Source organism: Eurosta solidaginis, chromosome X (assembly GCF_040869045.1).
Source record: "Eurosta solidaginis isolate ZX-2024a chromosome X, ASM4086904v1, whole genome shotgun sequence".
Taxonomy (NCBI): Eukaryota; Metazoa; Arthropoda; class Insecta; order Diptera; family Tephritidae; genus Eurosta; species Eurosta solidaginis.
The window spans coordinates 100,521,337-100,539,899 of NC_090324.1; the positions used below are offsets into that span (position 1 = coordinate 100,521,337).

Consider the following 18,563-nt stretch of genomic DNA (forward strand, 5'->3'; position numbering starts at 1 on the left):
AGATTCTAGGACGAAAACTGTTTTCTGTGAAAAAGGGCGAAATCGGTTGAAGGTACGCCCAGTTTTTATACACAGTCGACCGTCTGTCCTTCCGCTCGGCCGTTAACACTATAACTTGAGCAAAAATCGACATATCTTTACTAAACTCAGTTCACGTACTTATCTGAACTTACTTTGTATTGGTGTAAAAAATGGCCGAAATCCGACTATGACCGCGCCCACTTTTTCGATATCGAAAGTTACGAAAAATGAAAAAAATGCCATAATTCTATACCAAATACGAAAAAAGGGATGAAACATGGTAATTGATTGGTTTATTGACGCAAAATATAACTTTAGAAAAAAACTTATTAAACTATTTTATGAGCTCGAGGCCTTATCCAAATAAAAAAGGCAGTATAAATATTTTATATTTGTATTTTTATTTTATATTCGATATTTCGACTTCAGTCTGAAGTCATCATCAGGAACAATTGAGTATGTTATACAGACAAATGTGAAATATTTATACTGCGTTTTTTATAAAATTATTATACTGCGTTTTTTATTTGGATAAGGCCTCGAGCTCATAAAATAGTTTAATAAATTTTAAAGGTTAAAGGCCAATAATAATTTTTTTAAAAATTTAGAAAAAAACTTTGAAAAATGGGTGTGACACCTACCATATTAAGTAGAAGAAAATGAAAATGTTCTGCAGGGCGAAATCAAAAGCCCTTGGAATCTTTGCAGGAATACTGTTCGTGGTATTACATATATAAATAAATTAGCGGTACCCGACAGATTATGTTCTGGGTCACCCTGGTCCACATTTTGATCAATATATCGAAAACGCCTTCACATATACAACTACCAACACTCCCTTTTGAAGTACTCATTAACACCTTTCATTTGATACCCATATCGTACAAACAAATTCTAGAGTCACCCCTGGTCCACCTTTATGGCGATATCTCGAAAAGGCGTCCACCTATAGAACTAAGGCCCACTCCCTTTTAAAATACTCATTAACACCTTTCATTTGATACTCAAATCGTACAGACAAATTCTGGAGTCACCCCTGGTCTACCTTCATGGCGATATCTCGAAAAGGCGTCCACCTATTGAACTAAGGCCCCCGCCCTTTTAAAATACTCATTAACACATTTCATTTGATACCCATATCGTACAAACAAATTCTAGAGTCAGCCCTGGTCCACCTTTATGGCGATATCCCTAGAAGGCGTCCACCCAAATAACTATGGCCTACTCCCTCTTAAAATACTCTTTAATACCTTCCATTTGATACCCATGTCATACAAACACATTCCAGGGTTACCCTAGGTTCATTTTCCTACATGGTGATTTTCCCTTATTTTGTCTCCATAGCTCTCAGCTGAGTATGTAATGTTCGGTTACACCCGAACTTAGCCTTCCTTTCTTGTTGCTTTTAATATTTTTCGCCAATTTTACTAACGTAACAAAATTGTTTTTTCTTATAGTGACGCCTTCAAAGCCCGGGGCTCCAGAAGCGATCGATTGGAATGCTCATAAGATTGAACTACTCTGGAAACAACCTGCAAGCGATGGTGGCAGCCCAATAACAGGATACATTATTGAAATGAAAGATAAGTACAGTCCAATATGGGAAAAAGCTTTAGAAACAAATGATCCACAACCAACGGCCACAATCAACGGTTTAATAGAAGGAAATGAATATCAGTTTAGAATTTTAGCTTTGAATAAAGCGGGTTATTCAGATGCATCTGATGCTAGTAAACCTTTTACTGCTAAGCCCCGATTCCTTGCTCCCAAGATTGATCGCCGCAATTTACGTGATGTTACAATCTCGTCAGGTACGCCACTTAAATTTGATGCAATTGTCACAGGCGAGCCGGCGCCAAAAGTAGATTGGCGTTTCAACAATTGCCCTCTTCAATCAAATGACCGAATTCTGGTTGACAACCCTGAGTATTATACCAAGCTTGTGATAAGACCAACATCCCGAAGTGACTCCGGTGAATATTCGGTCACAGCTTCAAATATCACTGGCAAAGACAGTGTCCTAATAAATGTTGTAATAACCGATAAGCCCAGCCCACCAAAAGGCCCATTACAAATAAATGAAGTTCACAAAGAAGGTTGCCGCCTGAAATGGAAGCGGCCATTGGATGACGGTGGTACTCCCATTGAATATTTTCAGATTGATAAGCTTGATACAGAAATAGGTTGTTGGGTACCTGTCTGCCGATCGAATGAAATACAAACTGATGTTGCTGGATTGAAGCCAGGCAATGAATATAAATTCCGTATTACTGCTGTAAATGCTGAAGGGGAATCATCACCTTTGGTAGGTGATGAATCTATAATAGCAAAAAATCCATTTGACGAACCGGCGAGGCCAGAAAATCTACAAGCTACTGATTGGGACAAAGATCATATTGATTTATCTTGGAATCCACCTTTTTACGACGGAGGTTCCCCGATTTCAGGATACATAATTGAAAAAAAAGACAAATACGGCCAGTGGGAAAAAGCGCTCGATGTGCCTGGTGATCAATGCAAAGTATCTGTTCCGGATATAGTTGAGGGGCAAGCATATAATTTTCGCGTATCCGCTGTTAGTGCCGGTGGCAAAGGAGAACCATCAGAGCCCACACCATCAATAATTGCAAAGCCCCGTAACAAAGCGCCTCTTATTGATCGAACAAATTTAAATGAGGTGCAGATCAAAGCTGGTCAATCGTTTTCATTTGATGTTAAGATAGCTGGTGAACCCGCTCCACAAAGCAAATGGTTGTTCAAAAATCGAGAGGTTGTTCCTAAAGAAAATACTAAAGTGGCACACATCGCCTATAATACGAAACTGAGAGTTTCAAACGCTACACGATCTGATTCTGGTACATATTCCGTGCACGCGGAGAATACCAACGGGGATGATGTTGCTGACGTTAAGGTTACAGTAATTGATAAACCTTCTCCACCAAATGGTCCACTGAAATTCAACAATATATGTTCAAAAGGTTGTACTCTTAACTGGAATCCTCCTGATGATAACGGTGGACAACCTATTAGTTCCTATGTTATTGAAAAAATTGATGAAATTATTGGCCGCTGGGTATCAGCTGGGGAGACTGATGGCCCTGAAACTTCATTTCAAGTGCATGGTTTGGCTCCTGGACATAAATACAAGTTTCGTATTCGTGCGAAAAACCGACAAGGTGTTTCAGAACCACTTACTTCACCTTCAATCATTGAAGCCAGAAACCCTTACGATGAACCGTCGAAACCAGGTACACCAGTCGTTAAAGATTTTGATAATTCCTTCGTTGATTTGACATGGACAAAGCCAGAACACGATGGCGGTTCTCTAATAACAGGATATGTGGTTGAAAAACGCGACCAATATATGCCCGATTGGGAGCAATGCGCTGAAGTGCCAGATGATGCGTGCAGCTGTCAAGTATTGAATTTAGTTGAGGGTGTTAAATATGAATTCCGAATACGGGCTGTCAATAAAGCTGGAAAAGGTGAACCCAGTGATGCATCTGATTCACATACTGTACGTAGCAAAAATGTGTTACCGAAAATAGATCGTAACTATATTATGGACCTTCAGGTTCGGGCAGGGCAAACGTTTGAATTTAATGTGCCGGTTAGTGGTGAACCGGTACCAAATAAAGAATGGTGCCATGAAGGGAGTATGATCATCAATACTGATAGAGTAAAAATCACCGATGAGGACAATCGCACAAAAATTCGTGTTATTGATGCCAAACGTGTTGATACAGGCCTCTACACCTTAACAGCTCACAATATCAGCGGAACAGACCGAGCATTGGCAAAAGTAATCGTTTTAGATGTACCATTGCCGCCAGAGGGTCCATTACGACCAATAGATGTGGCCAAAAGTTCTATTACTTTGATTTGGAGGCCAACAAAAGACGACGGAGGTTCCGAAATAACTCATTATGTTGTAGAAAAAATGGACACTTCTCAAATGAGATGGATACCTGTAGGCGAAACTCCCGACACCCAAATTCGAGCTGATAATTTAATTGAAGATCACGATTACAGTTTTCGTGTTCGTGCCGTTAACAAATTAGGTGACTCCTTGCCGTTAATTACTACTCAGGCGGTTACTGCTAAAAATCCATTCTCACGGCCGGAGAAGCCGGGTCAACCACAACTACTTGATTGGGGTAAAACATTTGTTGAGCTTAAATGGTCTAGTCCTAAGAGAGATGGTGGTTCACCAATTAAATCATATATAATAGAAAAGCGTCCAAAATTCGGACAATGGGAGAAAGCTGGAGAGGTTGCGTCTGATGAAACTAAAGCCTTAATATCGGATCTAACAAATAAGGGTGAATATGAATTCCGTGTCATTGCCGTCAACAAGGCAGGTCATAGTGACCCATCAGATGCTTCTCATATGGTGACATGTAAAACAAGATTTTTGGTTCCATTCTTTGACAAACTTCTGCTGAAAGATATAACCGTTCATGCAGGTAAGCGGTTAGGTTGGACACTGCCGATCGAGGGCTCACCCAGACCATGTGTGATTTGGTCACTTAATGGTGTTGAAATCCCACCAAGTCCTCGCATCGACATGAATATGTTTCAAAACGAATTGACATTCGAAATTTCATCAGCTCTACGCACTGACGAAGGTCGTTACTCTTTGATATTGAAAAATGAGCACGGGTTTTTTGAAGCTTCTGCCCATGCTACTGTGTTAGATCGGCCAAGTCCACCTGTTGGACCGATTGATGTCACGCATATTACAAAAGAGGGATGTCATCTCTCATGGAGTGTTCCGAAAGATGATGGTGGATCACCAATTTTGCATTATGTTATTGAGAAAATGGATCTTACACGTGGAACATGGACCGATTCGGGAATGAGCACACTTCCAGTACATAATGTTACTCGTTTATCTCACCGTAAGGAATACATTTTCCGCATCAAAGCGGTAAATACTATTGGTGAATCCGATCCTCTAGAAATGCCCAGGAGGATAATTGCTAAAAATGAATTCGACGAACCGAGTGCACCAGGTCGACCACAGATCACAGATTGGGATCACGATAGAATAGATCTACAATGGACACAACCGATCTCAGATGGCGGAGCTCCTGTCATTGAATACATCATTCAAAGGAAAGAGAAAGGTAGTCCATATTGGGTGAACACACAGCATGTTCCATCCGATAAAACTGAGGCCACCGTATGCAGTTTGACTGAGGGGCAGGAATATGAATTTCGTATTACTGCAATTAATAAAGTTGGACCCTCTCAACCATCAGAAGCATCTGACCTAGCTTTGACTAAGTATCGCTACCTGGCACCAAAAATTATTACTCCGCTTCCAGATATTCGAATAAAGGCGGGACTTATATTCCACAATGATATACATTTTGTTGGTGAGCCTGTGCCAGAAGTAGTTTGGAACCACAATAATACTTCATTGATATCCAACGAAAGGTCAACGATTACTTCTATTGGTCATCACACAGTTGTACACATCGTGAATTGTCAACGAAAGGATTCAGGTGTATATCATCTATTAATATGTAACGATTTTGGAAATGATGAAGGGAGTTTCCAATTGGTCGTTTTGGATCGGCCCAGCCCACCAGTTGGTCCATTGGTATACGAAGAGGTGACAGCCAATTCAGTTACAATTTCTTGGAAACCACCTACTGATAATGGAGGTTCTGAAATAACATCATACGTTATTGAAAAACAAGATCTTACACATGGTGGGGGCTGGGTGCCAGCTGTGACATATGTGAATGCAAAATATAACCATGCCACTATACCACGCCTACTGGAAGGTACCTATTATGAGTTCCGAGTTGTGGCTGAAAACTTGCAAGGCTGTTCGGATCCATTATATAGTACAGAACCTATTATTGCCAAAAACCAATATACAGTACCTGGAATACCAAGCAAACCTGAACTTGTTGACAGTGATAAAACTCATATCACATTCAAATGGAGACCACCTATAAGTAATGGTGGCTCTGCAGTAATAGGCTATGATATTGATCGTTGTGATTTATCTATTGGACGTTGGGTTCGTATCAACGCAGAGCCTGTACCCAATACAGAATATATAGATGAACGCATAACTCCAGATCATCAATATAAATACCGTGTATCCGCCGTTAATGCAGCAGGAAATGGGAAAAGCTCGGAGCCTTCAGCTACATTGTACTCACGGCCTATGCGTGAGAGACCTCAACTGTACCTACACAAGCTTGTGGGACGAAAGATTAGAGTAAGAGCTGGTGAACCTGTTAATATAAACTTACCGATCTCAGGTGCGCCAACGCCAAAAGTTGAATGGAAGATCGGTAACTTAAAAGTTCCAGAAACAAGTAAAATTTCTCATTATACTAATTCTGAGAGGACCGTATTTCGCATTGATGATTCAACTAGGCAGGACGCTGGTATGTATACCGTCACGGTTTTGAACGAATTCGGAAAAGACTCCGCAGATATTGAAATTATAGTTGTTGATAAACCAAGCCCACCAGAAGGACCTCTTACTTACACCGAAGTCGCTCCTGACCATATAAGCTTTGAATGGAGTCCCCCAAGGGACGATGGCGGCAGTGACGTAACTACTTATATTGTGGAATTTTGTGAATTCGGCGTTGATAACTGGCGCCCAGTGCCTTTTTACTGTCCAAAAACAAATTACACTATTAAGAATTTGCTTGAAGGCAAAAAGTATATTTTCCGCGTAAAAGCAGAAAACATTTATGGTGTTTCTGAGCCATTGGTGGGCAAACCTATTGTGGCTAAATCCCCCTTCGATCCTCCAGATGCACCCAGCCAACCAAACGTCACATCATATTCTTTAAACACTGCAAGTTTAGAATGGCACCCACCAGAATATTGTGGTGGTAAACCAGTTACCGGTTATATTATAGAACGCCGTGAACGCAGCGGTGAATGGATTAAATGTAACAATTATGCGACGCCTAATACAAGCTACACAGTACAAGATTTGCGAGAAGGCAGCCGTTATGAATTCCGTGTGACTGCATTGAACGAAGCTGGTCCTGGAAAGCCATCTAAGCCATCTGAAGCAATGACAGCTCAGGTACAGCGATCCAAACCAGATGCCCCAGAGGCCCCAAAACCAGATAGAATAATTAAAAGTGGTGTCACACTTTCATGGAGACCACCAAGATTTGATGGAAAATCTAAAATCAAATCATACCACTTGGAAATGCGACCAAAGGACTCAAAGAATTGGATACCTGTCAACGAACATCCTATACATTGTACAACTTACAATATAACTAACTTAGAGGAAGGCAAGGAATACTGTTTTAGAGTCTATTCTGAAAATGACGTCGGCCGGTCTGATCCATCGAAACCTTCTCAAACAGTTATTATTGAAGAACAACCAAACAAGCCACGTATGGATCTCGGTGGTGTGCATGATATTATTTGTAGGGCTGGGGATGACTTTTGTATACATGTTCCATATATTGGCTTCCCGAAGCCGACAGCGCATTGGTATTCGAATGATCTAATAATATATGACGATGGCAGACGCGTCTTTCAACATTTAACTGAAAACGCGGCATCCTTTGTCGTTAAAAACTCAAATCGTAGTGACTCGGGTCAATACAGATTGCAATTGAAAAATGCATCTGGCTTTGATACAGCTACGATTAATGTTAAAGTATTAGATCGTCCAAAAACTCCAACAAATCTTTATGCAGATGAATATGCGGGAGATGCATTAACACTATATTGGTCGCCACCACAGGATGATGGCGGCTCCCCCGTCACAAACTATATGATTGAAAGGAAAGAAAAATCATCGAATATGTGGTCCAAGGTGAACAGTTATTGTACCGTGCCATTTCTTCGCGTACGCAACTTGACCTTAGGTAAAGACTATGACTTCAAGGTTTATGCAGAAAATAAATATGGTCAGTCTGATCCGGCCACAACATCTGAGCCAATTCGTGCTCGTCATCCCTTCAATATACCAAACGCGCCTGGTATTCCACGTTGTATTGAATCAAATGAAGACAGCATAACAATAACCTGGACTAAGCCAAGGCATGATGGAGGCTCCCCAATTACAGGTTATATTATTGAAAAACGGTTGTTAAGCGACGATAAATGGATGAAAGCCTTACAGGCCCATTGGCCAGGCTTGACTTGTAGAATACCTAATTTAATAGAAAATGGAGAATATGAGTTTAGAATTGCAGCTATCAATGCAGCTGGGCAATCTCCATTTAGTGCTTCCAGCGATCCTATTTACTGCCGATGTCCACCACATGGCCCAAAGATTACATCCGATCTATCTATACGGGACATGACTGTTATCGCCGGAGAGGAATTGAGTATAACAGTACCTTATACCGCAAATCCTCGTCCTGTACCTTCGTGGACTCTAAATGGACAGGAAATTATACAAGATAATCGTATTAAATTTGAAACGAAAGATTATGTGTCAGTTTTTTGTAATAAGTCCGCGAGACGCAATGAATCCGGGTCTTATACAATAACTTTAACGAACGATAAGGGCTATGATACTGCTTCTTGCCATGTAACTGTTGTCGATAGGCCTTGTCCTCCCCAGGGTCCTTTATCTGTATACGACGTAACATCCGACACGTGCGCTTTGTCTTGGAAAACCCCTCTAGATGATGGGGGATCGCCGATAACAAATTATGTTATCGAAAAGCTCGATAATATTGGGGAATGGACAAAAGTCAGCAGCTTTATTCGTAATACGCATTACGATGTTATGGGATTGGAAAATAATCACAAATACCATTTTCGTGTACGTGCAGAAAATCAGTATGGTTTATCAGATCCACTTGAGCTGCTAGATCCTGTGGTTGCTAAATACCAATTTACAGTACCAGATGCTCCTGGTCAACCGAAGGTTACCGATTGGGATTCTAGTAATGTTACCCTAATTTGGGCTCGTCCGCTAAGTGACGGTGGTTCGCGCATTCAAGGCTATCAAATTGAATTCCGAGACATTTTGAATGACTTGTCATGGAATACCTACGAATACTTAATCAAAGACACAAAATACCAGCTATACAATTTAACTAACGGTTGTGAATACGAGTTCCGTATAAAAGCTAAGAATGCGGCTGGTTTCAGTAAACCATCTCCACAGTCTTCTAAATTTAAATTGAAAGGCAAAATAACAGTACCTTCACCACCAGGCACACCTCAAGCAATAAAAGTAGGTAAAAATTATGTAGACCTAAGATGGGAAAAACCCACCAGCGATGGTGGGTCACGTATAACTGGCTTTATTGTAGAACGTCGAGATGTTGGTGGGGCAGTTTGGGTGAAAACTAATGACTACAATATTATGGATACTGAGTATTCTGTTCTAAATTTGATTGAAATGGGAGTCTATGAGTTTCGAATTATTGCGGTAAATGCTGCGGGACGATCTGAGCCAAGCCCTTGCACAATGCCATTAAGGGTATGTGAAATCATCGGAGGAATTAAACCTGAATGGGTGATCCGTTTACAGGATCGTAATGCACCTTATGGTAAAGATATTACGCTAGAATGCAAAGCTACAGGTATGCCCTCTCCAAGCAGTAGATGGCTTCGCAATGGCAAAGAGATACAAAGCTGCAATGGGCGGTATGTCAGTGATTGTAGAGAAAATTTATTTCGCTTACACATCTCCAATATACAATCTAGTGATGGGGGTGTTTACACTTGTGAAGCATTTAATTCACTAGGTTCTGTTCACACAACTGGACACTTGAAGATCGGCTCACCGCCAGTGATCACGCGCTGTCCAAGTGAATTGTTCCTTGCTGAAGGAGATAACGCCAAAATTAAGATTGCATACACAGGGGATCAACCAATGATAATAACTGTCAGTCATAATAATGAGATTATTTTGGACAAAGATGAAACTCACTTTAAGCTCACTATGTTTGATGACTACGTGGCTTTGTTTATTAGGGAAGTTACAAAAACTGATAGTGGATTTTATCAACTTAAGTTTGAAAATGAGTCTGGAACAACGGTAGGACAATTTCACGTTCAAATTACTACTTTACCTTGCGCACCTACCGGACCAATGGGTGTAGCGGATATTGATAAACATTCGTGTGTTTTGAGCTGGAAACCACCAACTCAAGAAGGGGGCATTCGTATAACACACTATGTAGTCGAACGTAAAGACGTGACTTCACCCCATTGGATTACCGTATCGAGTTTCTGTAAAGATTTGTCATTTAATGTTCAAGGCCTTATAGAAAATCAAGAATATATATTTCGTGTTATGGCAGTTAATGGTAATGGAATGGGTCCTCCATTAGTAGGTTTGAATCCAATTCGAGCAAAGGCACCTATTGATCCACCAACGCAACCTGGTAAACCAACCGTCACCGAAGTTGGGGGCGACTTTGTACACTTGGAATGGGAAAAACCGGTATCAGATGGTGGGTCGCATATTCAAGGTTACTGGATTGATAAACGGGAAGTTGGAAGTAATGCATGGCAACGGGTCAACATAACTATTTCCCTTAGCAACCAAATAAATTGTCCAAATTTAATTGAAGGCCGCCAATATGAATTCCGAATTTTCGCACAGAACAAAGCTGGGCTATCGAAGGAATCCATTAATTCAACTTCAATAAAAGTAATTGATCCTAAAGCATCCACACCACCAGTTATTGTTAATCCACTTTCTGATATTGCGTGTGTACAAAATCACAACGCACAATTTATGTGCACAATTACGGGCACACCTTGTCCAGCTATTACATGGTACAAAGGAGCTCGAGAAATAACCAATGGTGCACGTTATCATATATATTCAGAAGGCGATAAGTTTTTCCTTAATATAGCTGATGTATTTGGTGAAGACGCTGATGAATACGTGTGCCGAGCTATCAACAAGGCTGGGGCAAAATCGACTCGGGCTGCACTTGCGATTTTGAGTAAGTATTATTAGTAAAAGCCTCACTTATTCATTTTACTGAGAAATGACCCCGATTATTTACAGTCAGTTACCTAAAACTTCTCTTTATACATTTTTGGATAAAAGACGTAAAATTTTTTCTGTGGTGTTTTATTGGCTCAATATATATCACATCTCAAAACGAATTCTCGTTTATTGTTTATAGTGTGTCAAAAATGTGCCACTTATATGCATGTTGGACGCAACTAAAACCGGTTAGGGATAGTTTTGTTTTGTTGATTTTCGGACCCTGTAGATAACAACGGCAAAAAAAAAATTGGGACTAGACCCATGTACTTATATGTATTTTGGGGTGTTGATTTCGAAATTTTCGTCGGATACCCTCAAAGGTATTTGCAAGAAAACTTATAAGTTTAAAAATTGCGGTTATGAAAATAAAACTAAAAATTGTCCAATTAAATTAAGGATATTTCTAGTGTATTAAGATGTTCTGAATAGGAATTGGAAGTATGTATTTAGATTCGAACACATTTGTTGATGCATGTTTGTATGTTGTACCTTTGTGATTATTATTTTTTGTTTTTTTGTTGACATATTTTAAGGTGCAAATATTGTGTGAGAGATAGTGTTTCTCTTTCTGTTCGTTTATTATTGTACCGTGTAATTTTTGTTTGTAAATGTCCATGTTTTCTAGTAAGTGCATACGTGTGCTTTTTGCTGCATTTGAAGGACCTTGACTGTTTTATTGATCTTTGCTGTTACCTACTAGTTATTTTTGATGTCCGTAGTTTGCTGCAATCTTATATATTACTCCAATATATATATATGCTTCTTGTGTAAGAGGTGTTTTTTCAAGCCTACGTACCAGGTGTGTTAATGGTCCATTTTTATTCTGTTGTGGGTTAAGAAGTGTAATGAAAGCACATACTATGTTAACCCCCTTAGGTAGTCCTAGCACTGTGTTGAGGCCCTTAGTGTGATAAGCAATGTGTTTGATCAATTATTGTTATCGATCATCTCTAAGATAAGACAATCACTAAAGAATCAGAAATCAATTGTAACAAGTTTCTTTATTTTTACACAACTAAAAATAAAGATCACAAGAGAATACTTTAATAAATAATTGTACCTTCACTCCTTACATGGTGTCAGAGTGGAAGCGCTGATAGATAATTGAATACTTAAAAGAAACAAATCGCTGATAACATCCTTAAGGAAAAGAAGTTAAAAATGGCAGCCGAGCCCGAAAGAGCGGTACCCGAATTGGATTGTTCCAACTTAGCTCGCGATTGGCAGGACTGGAAGCGCAACTTTCTTGTATAAGTAAAACCTTGGTAACCACTTCGTGTTTAAACGTCGTCGCGTCAAGTTCGTTTCCCCACAGCTCAACCGCGTGCTATAAAGGGACGCGATTCATGCGGTTGACAACAAAATGGTGGACAGTGAGGGAAGCGAATTGACAAAAAATTTAACTTAAAACTAAAAATTTAGCATACTTGGAGTAAACCATTAAATCAATATATAGTACTTGGAGTAAACCATTAAATCGAGATATATAATAACCTCACAAAATTAAACTGAAGAATTGGCGTTGGCGTTTTAGCTTTCGAGCTGGCCAAATAATTCGAATTTTATTCGATCTTCATCCGGTATTTTATATACGCGGAATGAAGTAACTTAAATCACAAAAAAAAACAAAAAAAAAAAAAAAAACCTTGGTAATTCGATACGACAGCATGACACTGCTAATACGCGTCCAAAAATATCGATAGGTGTCAAACGACGCGTCTTATCATCAGTATTAATAATCCGAAGCCGGAAAGTACAAATTTTACTTCGTTCAAAAGATATTAAGCAAAACCCGAAAAATGGGCCGCGGGTTCCTTGGAAACCGGGGGTGGTATCCATAGTATTTTTGCGTAGAACACTTTTCTGCGTTGGCGGCCTTCGGCCGCGCTTATAAAAAATTACCCTGGGTGGGTCCAACACCGGTTTGGAGACCAAAACTATATCCGCGCAAAACACTTATGTTCACAATTTTTTTTTGTGGGTACACCAACATTACAACAACCACATGAAAATCGCCACTTTCAACTGCAAATATCTCCGGAAATGATACAATTTTTATTTTCCGGCTTTGGATTATTGTTGTCGAGATTAATACGCGTCTTTCAACACCTTCGACATTTTTTGACGCGTATTAGCAGTGTAATGCTGTCGTATAGAATTACCAAAACCTTTCGTTAGAAATGAAAAACTTTGTTTAATTTTTTAGTTATTTATTTCTCCTTATAATAGGAGCGGCCGTTAGTGATTGTTACAAATCGTGAGTCTGTCTGAGAGTGACTCCAAACAAAAGCTGAAGCAAGCAGCTAACCAAAAAATACCCAAACAGCCAACCAATACATAAACATTATTTTCTATTCTTTTCTGTTCTATCTTATTGCTAATCCTACCGCTTTCAATACAGCCACCAACGCCTCCGCTTTTGCTACCGTTGCTTGTTGTAATTTAATATTTGAACATCTGCACTTGCTGTTGATTCAGCATATAAACGGATGCAGTTTATATTGCATTAACCCGAAATAACCCACTATTAACATATGGTAACGCAAAAGGTGTCGCTATATTTCCACGAATTAAATCTAAATTGCACAACAAATTTACAAATGAATAACGCTATTTTATACATAATATCCGTGACTTTCCGCAAAACAAAGCTTTGGTCAGTCTTGGGTCAAATAGTGAAGCTATCGTACGTCAAATTTAAGTGAGAAAAAGAAGAGTTAAAAATTCCCGTTTTTCAATATGGCACGTCTGAAGTACGCGATTATAGTAATAATTTTTAAGAACATTTAAATAAAAACTATAAAATTCGGTAACTAATGAATTAAATTATTTAATTTAAGTAAATTTTTTGCTGGAATTATTTAATTTCTAGTTCTTTTTTACATTTCATTTAAGGTGTTACCATATGGTAACCGTGGGTCGGCTAGGGTACAGGTTTTTTTTTCGTATTTCATAGGTTTTTTTACGGTAGGGTACAGTTTTATACGCGTTTCAATGGCTCCTCTGTGCCTTTTTGTAAATTTATCTGATATAATCTGCAAAGTTTTTTAAATACTACGACTTTCAGAGGTTTATCGTTGCAACAAATACTTGATTACATTCAAGATATACCAACCATTCTTTATATCGAGCCTCCTGTAGACGGAAACATAACATAAGAGGTTGGTAGTCGGCGTAGCAATGTGCTGCTTTCTCTGTTTCTAACTGAATTATCTTTTTATCAATAATGACTGGTAGGAGCCTTACTTTTTTTACAAATTTTAGGATATTTAATCAGAAAATAAATGTTATCATTATCCAGCAATATTCTATGTTTGGCTGCAAAATATCATTTACAGTAACATTAGCAAAGTGTTTAGCAAATAGCAATGTTTTAGTGTCTTCGATATCCAAAATAATAGGGTTAATTATATTGTGCCTTCCCAACGTTACCAAATGAACTCTATTTGTGAGATCTGCCAGTACCGCCCTGCTCCTTGCTGTAGCCAACCCAAACAAATGACCTGTATCCACAACCGTTTCCCTAGTTATTCTCAACAAATCATTTGTCGTTAATGTCAGGTTATTTATTCTTGCCTGGAGCTGAGTGTTAATTACAATCTGTCGTTCGTTAGCCTCTATTAGTTCACTTTCTTTAGTCGCTACCTCATTAAAATCGTCAAAGTCGGGTGTCCCACTGATATATTTAAGTGCGGTGCCCAGGATGTTAATACCACGCGAATACCGACGATGGGTCTTAAGAGTTTCCAACAAAGCAAGAATTTGATTGGTCCTGAAGCAACTTTTTCGCAGGAGACAAAGGGTATTGTGCAATCAGTCCTTCTGTATCTGATGCTATGGCTTTATAATTTGTCTAGTTAGTTTTATGTATCAAAATCTTGTATTCGTCGTAAACAGCAACTTTCCCGGCAGAAATCAGAACATAATGTGAGTTGGTATAATTAAGCAGCTTTGCCCGAGTCCAAACAACAAACACCAAAACTAGATATCTGGGAAAAATAAAGAGATTGAAAAGAAATTCGTTACCTCAAGTTTGCTTTGTGAACCCTTCTCTCATTTATCATGACAGTGGTCCCCAAGTCCCTTTCAACAATTCCCTCCAGATACAGCTTCGTCAGCTTATTCCCAAAGCTTTTGTTGGTATTTACAAACACCTTATCCCCAGGTTGGTATGTCTTTAACCTCCTACATTTATTCAACCGTTCCAACTCAAGTGCTTGTGATTTTGTTGACTATTTCTTCCCGCAACTGCTGCGGAATTGAATATACTACGTCCATAGGTCCTTGCCCTATGACTAAGTGAACCGACCTATTATATTTGGATGCAGCAAGCAAAATCAAATCCACGGTATCGTTCAGTCCCTGAGTAAGTTTAGTGCACCTTGCAATCTCTGTTAATGTGCTATGAAACCTTTCGACTTGTCCATTAGTAGTACTATGATGTGGAGGTCACTGAAAAATGGTCCCTCAACAACGAATTGATCGTTTGTGAATTAAGGGACTTTTCATTGTCGGAAACTATGTTCTTCGTATTTTTGAGAAGTTAAGAATTTGTATAATTGGTTCCTTTATGTCAACTATTGATCTAGAGGCAATTGGCGAAACCACCGCGAATTTTGAGAACTTATCAAGAATGTCAAAAAATGTTTTTTGTCCGTCGATTAGATGTCAAGGTGGAGAATCTCACCAGGGTATTGCGGTACAGGCGTCTTGGCTACCGTTGGATTTGGGGGGTGGCGCTGGCAGACCTTACAGTTAAGAAATAATTATTTTAGTCAAGACTGTATCTTTGGAAAGTAATACTCCTTCAATATCTGTTGCTGATTTTCCTTCATGGAACGGTGGGCTCTGTTATGTTCTGTTTCCAGTATCTCCCCTTGATCGTCCTCGTTGGTTAGGTCTATCACCTGTCTCGTTGTATGGCGGAATTTTACAGATGAAAATCTCGTCAAAATCTCGTCCTGAATTTGTGCCAGTTCCGTATAGTCACATAGTAGCCCATTGACAGCACCACAATCAATGCAGCTCTCAAAGATCCTCAACAATTCGTTTCTGTCATTATACATTATGTGGTGTCCAATCTGAGTCCTAAACATAAATTTCAAATTCTTAGAGGGCGAATTACCCTCCTCAATAATTATTTGATTTTTAAAGCAGTTAACAGTATTTTGTATCGTGGGAATAGTTTGAGTGAGTGACCCTTCGCCATGTACAGTGACACCCGTAGAGGAGCCTGAATCATCTAAACCGTTAATATGTTGACGCGATAGCGCATCCGCCACAATATTGTCTTTCCTTGGCTTGTAAAAAAAATTTGGGGGAAAACTCCTGCACAAATGCTCGCCAACGCTTCAGTTTCGAGTTTGAATTTTTGCCTGATATAGCAAAAGTAAGGGGCTGGTGGTCTGTGTAGATATTGAGCCCTTTAACGCCATAAAGATAACTTCTCAATTTTTGAAGCGACCACACTATTGCTAACAGTTCACGCTCATTCGTAGCGTAATGTTCTACCGTGGCGGAAAGAGTACGGGAAATCATGGTTATAGGTCGGCCTCCTTGTCAGAGTACTGCACCCAATGCATGCGAAGGAGCATCTGTTGTTAAGTCAAATTGCTTCTCAAAATCAGGGTACAGTAAGAGAACATCCTCCGAAGTGAGGATTTCCTTAATTTTCTTAAAGGCTTTTGACGCATCTTCATCCAACTGAACATGGACATTTTTAGAATGACTGGCACTAACATTTCCATTTTCCCCGCGAAGATATCTAGTTAGCGGTTTAACGATGGCCGAATAATCCTTAACATACTGTCGGTAGTACCCAGAGAGTCCGAGGAATGACTGCAAAGCACGAATTGTTTTAGGGGTTTCATACTTGACAGTGTCCTGCCTTTGTCTGGACAGTTTTTTATTTCCTCAGCAGAAACAATAAATCCGCTTTTTCAAGCGAAACTCGAATGTTTGCTTCGTAAAGCTTTCCAAGAATGTGATTAACATCCACTACATGCTGTTCCTCGTTTTTGGAGAAGATAATGACGTCGTCGACGTAAACGTGGCAGCATTTTCCAATCTCCTCTCGCAGAACGTCATCATTTGCCCGCTGAAAAATGCTGGGCGCATTCTTAAGACTGAATGGAAGACGACAGAACTCGTACTTTCCATTATTTACTGAAAAGGCTGTTTTTTCTCTGTCTCGTTCAGCAAGTTTTATCTGGTGAAACCCGGATTTCAGATAAAGAGTGGTAAACAAGGATGACCTTCCCAGATTAGCCAAGATGACCGAGGTATCGGGAATCTGGGACTTGTCATCAACCGTTTTTTCATTCAATTTTCCAAAATCAACAACCAGGCGCATCTTTTTCTCAGCCGATTCGGTAATCCGCCTCTATCCAACGACCCATACTGAATAATTATAAGGCGACCGTGAAGGTCTTATTATGCCATTACGGAGAAATCAGAGATTTCCCCGTTGACAAACACAGCTGAAGCCATTGCCATACGGGTATGCTCTGGAATAGACAGGGTCATCGTTAGTTGATCTTATGGTCGCTACGCTCTTTGTATTATAGGGAAGGGATTCATTTGGGGTTGCAAAAGCTCCCGAACATTCCTCTATTAGTGTTGAGATTCGATCGAGATGTTGTATCGCATTCACGTCGCGACAAGGGAAATGTCTTAGGGTTTCGGTTTTACCATCATAGAGAATAACCCCGTTCCTCATGGCCAAATCTGCGCCTATGTCCATGAGGAAATCGAACCCTATTGTTATATATGAATCAGAAAAGATTATAGATTCTTTTTGTTTATCACTTAGTTAATCATTCACTATGGTATAAGTCCCATCTTTTGTACACATTATTAAAATACTATTGAATATCTAACATACTTTAATATTTGTTACTTGATAAAAATGTTATGTTATCTGAGAATGTATTTTGAAGAAAAATATTGAAGTATTACAAATGTTATAAATATGCGCAACGCCAAGAAAAATTTGTTCATTTCACATTTCAAACTGAAAACTTCAAGAATAAAAAATTTGTTCTTAAAATAACAAAATTATTTTCAAACCCTTTTTTGAACAATAATTTTGAAATTGGCGCAGTCGGTAGGATACTCTTTGTAAAATAAGCAAAGAATCCTTACAAGAAAAACCGATTTTTAGTACAAAAATTTAAATTTTTTAAAATCGGAGAAAGTATAAATTGAGCTGTCATATATCGTGTTTGCAATACCAATAACTGAATGCAACAATCAAAGGACCATACCAACGAATTGAATGCAACATTAATAACTGAATGCAACAATCAAAGGACCATACCAACGAACTGAATGCAACATTAGTAACTGAAAGCAACAATCGAAGGCAGTATCAACAATTGAATGCAACAATCAAACGGCAGTATCAATAATTGAATGCAGCAATAAAGCGGCAGTATCACAATCAATACTTATTACATGCAAATATCATTCACTCATTAAGATTTGAAGCACGCAGCAATCAGAAAGCCTGAATATCTTTCCATATTGTGAACATCCATAGAGGAGCACTTCCAACAAAATGAGT

General features: G+C 39.2%; 1 protein-coding gene across 10 annotated transcripts in view; it reads left to right on the forward strand.

Moving 5' to 3' along the window:
• The window catches only part of bt (projectin protein bent), a 3,328,983-nt gene that overhangs the window by 2,871,589 nt on the left and 438,831 nt on the right, over nt 1-18,563 (forward strand). For all 10 annotated transcript variants that reach the window (XM_067757812.1, XM_067757814.1, XM_067757820.1 and 7 more), the window contains one exon: nt 1,479-10,949. In XM_067757812.1, coding sequence (XP_067613913.1) covers nt 1,479-10,949 — 9,471 coding nt within the window. The remainder of the gene's footprint in view (nt 1-1,478; nt 10,950-18,563) is intronic.